The sequence below is a fragment of the Austrofundulus limnaeus genome, unplaced genomic scaffold, assembly GCF_001266775.1.
Source record: "Austrofundulus limnaeus strain Quisiro unplaced genomic scaffold, Austrofundulus_limnaeus-1.0 Scaffold910, whole genome shotgun sequence".
Taxonomy (NCBI): domain Eukaryota; kingdom Metazoa; phylum Chordata; class Actinopteri; order Cyprinodontiformes; family Rivulidae; genus Austrofundulus; species Austrofundulus limnaeus.
Genome location: NW_013953312.1, coordinates 33,075 through 38,342, shown reverse-complemented (window position 1 = coordinate 38,342; position 5,268 = coordinate 33,075). Strand labels below are relative to the sequence as shown.

At 39.8% G+C, this 5,268-nt stretch overlaps 1 protein-coding gene across 3 annotated transcripts in view; it reads left to right on the top strand.

The window, feature by feature from the left end:
• Positions 1 to 5,268, top strand: part of shank1 (SH3 and multiple ankyrin repeat domains 1) — a 97,282-nt gene that overhangs the window by 69,213 nt on the left and 22,801 nt on the right. For all 3 annotated transcript variants that reach the window (XM_014029469.1, XM_014029468.1, XM_014029467.1), the window contains exons 16-18: positions 3,812 to 3,894; positions 3,973 to 4,097; positions 4,337 to 4,472. In XM_014029469.1, coding sequence (XP_013884923.1) covers positions 3,812 to 3,894; positions 3,973 to 4,097; positions 4,337 to 4,472 — 344 coding nt within the window. The remainder of the gene's footprint in view (positions 1 to 3,811; positions 3,895 to 3,972; positions 4,098 to 4,336; positions 4,473 to 5,268) is intronic.

Genomic DNA, 5,268 nt, shown 5'->3' with positions numbered 1-5,268 from the left:
GAAGACCTATACAATTCTTTTCTTTTTGATTTTTTACCTGGATTACTGAGATGCATCAGGGCTTATTTGTATTTTCTTTTTTTTTTGTACATATAATTTTATTTTTATGGTATGAATAAAGTTTGAAATAAAAAAAAATCAGGTACAACAGCAGCAGCAGATACATCAATCCACAAAACAATATATATTGCTGTGTGACTTTATCAACAGTAGCAATAATAATAGAATAAAAAATAAGAATAATAAAATTTAAAAATAGAGTAAAATAAACTGTACAAGGCTATAAAAATGAAATAAGATAAAAATAAGATAAGCAGAAAAAATGACAGACTCATGAGCCAAGGGGGCAGTAAATTTGTAAATTTGTGTAAAGAGACACAAAAACCTGAATCTGCTGCATCAAATACGTCATCTTCTTGTCCTGCTGTCTGTTTGTTCAGGATAAACCATAAAGTAGACGTGTTTCTTGGACTTAATTTATTCAATTGGAAGAGCTTCAGGGTGTTTATGATCTGWGCCGGGTGGCAGAGATGGACGAAAGAGGAGAACCACAAAGTGACAGACAATCACACACTTAATAGGCCAAAAGGGACAGAGCTGAAGTGGGAAATGTGATTTAAAAAGAAAAAAAAAACTTTGTGKCTGATCGTAAAGGCAGGAAGGAGTGGAAAAACCATCAGGACGGGAAAATGTAAAGAAAAAAAAGGCGAGTGAAGAACAGATGGAGTGGGCTGGGACTGCTCTGGTGCACGATGGGATTATCAGCATGTGGTTACAGTATGTTACAGCTGATTTCTACAGATTATATATAACTCTGTGACTCACTGACTGAACGGCCTTTTCATTCACAACAAAACAAACATCTCTGATATGTCAGCGACGATAACGCTGAKCCTTCTTGATGCCAAACTCATCTCATATTGTTCAAACTCAGTGAAAAGAAATAAGAAAAGTCTTTTTATCAGTCAAATATCTCATGAACCAGTCGAATCTTTCATAAAGGGATCTCTGGGTGGACAGCTACAACTCATCTATCCAGTTCAAGATGGCCGCCACAGCAGAGCAGATTTGACCAAATGCGTTGTAACTCACTGGGCTTTCATGGAGACTAAAACCTGCCGGATGATTAAAAAATGTTTTCTGTTTGAGCATCGTAAACTCTAAGTGTGAGCTCTGGTTTGGACAATCACTGCCTGTTTTGGCTGCGCACATTATTTCGTTGTCCAACTCTCCTCACATCGCACCTTCCCCCTCATTCAGGGCTTAATTTACTGGATGATTAAAAAGAAAAAAATTGTATAGGTCTTCTGGAYGGGTTCTTCTCTAATGAAACGTTTCGTCTCTCCTCCAAGAGACTTCTTCAGTCTGAGAGTTTCAGGCAAAATTCAGGCTTTTAAGCCCTGCCTCCATGTGACTGATACTCACATCACATGGCTATCGTTGACACCTAATTAACACCTATTGTTACCAGGGGGTGGAGTGATACTGGCAATAGCAGCACTGTAGGAGGGGGACAACTGAAAACGGAGGCCTCCACCTCTGTTTAATGATGGACGGTCTTTCTTCACAAAAATGGCTTCTTTTACTCCTCTCTCAAACCARCGTTCCTCTCTATCAAGAATGAGAACATCCTCATCTCTGAAAGAGTGACCACTGGCCTGTAAATGAGTGAAAACTGCAGAGTTCTGGCCATTAGATGTAGCTCGTCTGTGTTGGGACATTCTTTTGAACAGTGGCTGCTTTGTTTCCCCGATGTATAACTGGTCGCAGTCCTCCTGGCACTTAACAGCATATACAACATTGYTCTGTTTGTGCCGGGGCACCGGATCTTTGGGGTGAACCAGCCTTTGCCGTAATGTGTTTTGGGGCTTGAAAGCTGGATTATTACTGGATTATTATTTGTTTATTTTGATAGGCAGACTTGTACCATTTTTAAAAAATATATTATTATCTCTGTGGTTGTCAAACCTGGACGTTTACCTCGGGTGTTTTCTGTTGGAGGGGTCCGATGTGGAGTCCCAAAGGTTCTTGTGACGAGGCCAGGAAGAAAACTTGTCGCACAAATAATTTTGAACTTGTTCAGAACTCAAGCGATTCGCACAAGAACGTTAAAACCGCCACAAACATCGCAAAACATTTGGAAGAGTCATTTGTAAAGGACGTCGTCCTGCTGGTTGAGACGCCAGCTTTATTCAAAAACAGGAAAGGTGGTGGGCAACGTGCATTTCTACAAAGATGTTTTGTTTTCTATTAAGATTTTCTACCAACATCAAATCTAGTTTGCTTAAAGGGATCCACTATTAGTTTTAACATTAGACTTTATCTGATAAACATTTATTTTAACTGTAAAAATACTGTAGGATGTTTAGTTTAGTAAATTTTAAAATATATATTTTAATTCGGACGGAGCCATTTTATTTACACACAAAGCATTCTGGGTAAATGATGACGTGGATAGGTCCTCGGTGCGAGGCTGCTAGCGAGCTATATCCACCCTGAAGGTTAATCTTGGACAATATCTGATGATCGACTCTTTTAAATGAAACCAGAGAGCGTTGACAGAGAGGAGAAGGTAGAAATGACTCAGCCTGGAACTGAAAATATGGATGGAGGACAACAGAGCTGCTTCATGGAAGAAGAACCTCAGATTAGCCTGTTAGCTTTGGCGTTAGCGCTGACGCTATATTGTATTAGCTCGGCGCTAACGCGACAAACTAACCAGCTRMWCTGTTGTCCTCCATCCATATTTTCAGTTCCAGGCTGAGTCATTTCTACCTTCTCCTCTCTGTCAACGCTCTCTGGTTTCATTTAAAAGAGTCGATCATCAGATATTGTCCAAGATTAACCTTCAGGGTGGATATAGCTCGCTAGCAGCCTCGCACCGATGACCTATCCACATCATCATTTACCCAGAATGCTTTGTGTGTAAATAAAATGGCTCCGTCCAAACAAGATATTTAGAAAAATTTAGTTTAAAAATGATAAAAACTAAACAGCCTACAGTATTTTTACAGTCTTTATTTTACAGTTAAAATATGTTTATCAAATAAAGTTTAATGTTACAACTAATCATGGATCCCTTTAAACTGATTTAAGATTAATTTGAATTCTGTTGGGTTTTTATGCRAAATAAAAATCCTGTATTTGAGTCTCTATTATTTTATTTATGTTTAAATTGATGGTTAATGTAGTTTCTTTAAATCCAGTCATTTAAGAGGATTTAATGGTGAACACCATTGGAACACTTAGAGACAAAAATCAAATAATTATGTTTTTCTGTGGATAAAAGACTTGAGGAAAAACTCATTCCAGTAACTTCTGTCCGTCCGTTTCCTTCCTCTTATCTGGGGTCAGGTCTCGGGGGCAGCAGCCTCAGCAGAGAGACCCAGACTTCCCTCTCTGGAGCCACTTGGACCAGCTCCTCTGGGGGAATCCCAAGGTGTTCCCAGGCCAGCTGAGAAACAGTTTAGAGTTTACCGTTCTGCAGCCTGGCTCTGCTGTGGACCAGTCCAACTTCATCCCAGTCCAGTTCTAGTTGTTGCTGAGGCAGCGCCACCGTATATAGCTTCTCTCTGAGGTTCTGGTGGAACCCGGCTGTCAGAAACATGGAGGAGCGTGAGGCCGAGCTCATCTCCCACCAATTATTAACAGAGGTTTTAACAGCAGCAGTTTTCTACTGAAGCTTAAACATGTTGGTTTACCAAAGAGCCCCACCGTTCAGGCAGGCAAAATAATAAAATATATTTTAAAAAATGTGCAAGATGTGASAGTAAAAATGAAATGTCTGACTTGTCTGCGTTTCCTCTTCCAGTGACTATATAATCAAGGAGAAGACGGTGCTTCTGCAGAAGAAAGACAGCGAGGGCTTCGGCTTTGTGCTGCGAGGGGCCAAAGGTGACGTTTTCCCCTTCGATCCAAAATCAGAAACCCCAGATGTTTTCCAGCACGTCTGATATAATCTGGTATTTTCAGCTCAAACTCCCATCGAAGAGTTCACTCCCACCCCGGCCTTCCCGGCTCTGCAGTAYCTGGAATCGGTGGACGAAGGGGGCGTGGCCTGGAGAGCTGGACTCAGGATGGGGGATTTCCTCATCGAGGTACCGATAAGATCTGCATTGTGATAACTCCTAATCTCTTCAGCATCTCACATTTATAATCCACGTTTCTGCAAAGTTTTGTAATTGGAGGGAATAAAAATATGCAGATTTGTATTGATTTATGCARATTAAATCTGTAAAACAAATCTAAATGGACTAAAAATTAAAAGTGCTAATGGGAGAAAAGGAGTATAAATATTCATAAACCACGTTAACACTTTTTTTTTGTTTAATCTCAGGTCAACGGTCAGAATGTGGTGAAGGTTGGTCACCGGCAGGTCGTCAACATGATCCGACAGGGGGGCAACAGCCTCATGGTGAAGGTGGTGATGGTGACCCGCAACCCTGACATGGAGGAGGGCGCGAGGAAAAAAAGTACGAGTTTTTCCAGTTCTCGATTGTAAAGCTGGTATGTCACTGGGCTCTGACTGCTGCAGATCATCTGGTCACTGAAAACGGTGGGAAATGGGCTTGGTCTCTCCAACACCAGTGGTTCACAACCGATTTTCCTCAAACCCCCCTGTTATAACCATTATTTATAAACATAATTTATAAAAACAAAACTGTGCTGAGTCTAATTTGGCAAACAATACGATGTGAACCACATTTAATTTASTCCTTTCAAACATTAGTCGACAACATATCAATATGAATCTAAATTGCGCACAAAACAAGTGTTAGCGTCATGCTAATTAGCTGCTAAAATACAATCTAAACCTTGTTGAAAACCGCTAGCATAATGCTAATCTCTGCAAAGCACTTGTGCAGGTAGTTTACAAAACAAGAAATGATCTACGCAGTCACACAAATGCTTAATATTGCAACAACAAACAACTTACCACACTGGGCAACGTATTTAAAATGCCCGTGACATCAATTTTTTGTAATAAACATAAATGCATTTTTGGAAAGATAATATCGATAAAATATTGCAAAACAAATTTCACGTCGCTGAGATGAAAAGTTGTTGAGATATTTGCATGTTTAGAAACAGGAAGTGATGTCAAAGGGGGATGTCAGCAGGTAAACAGAGCGTTGTTACAACAGCTAACAACATAAACTTTAGAGAAGAATCTGATGTTTCTTTAGATTATTTTGAGATTCTATCAAAGAGAGACAAAGAAGAGTTAAAGTTTAACGTCGCTGAGATGAAAAGTTGTTGAGATATTTG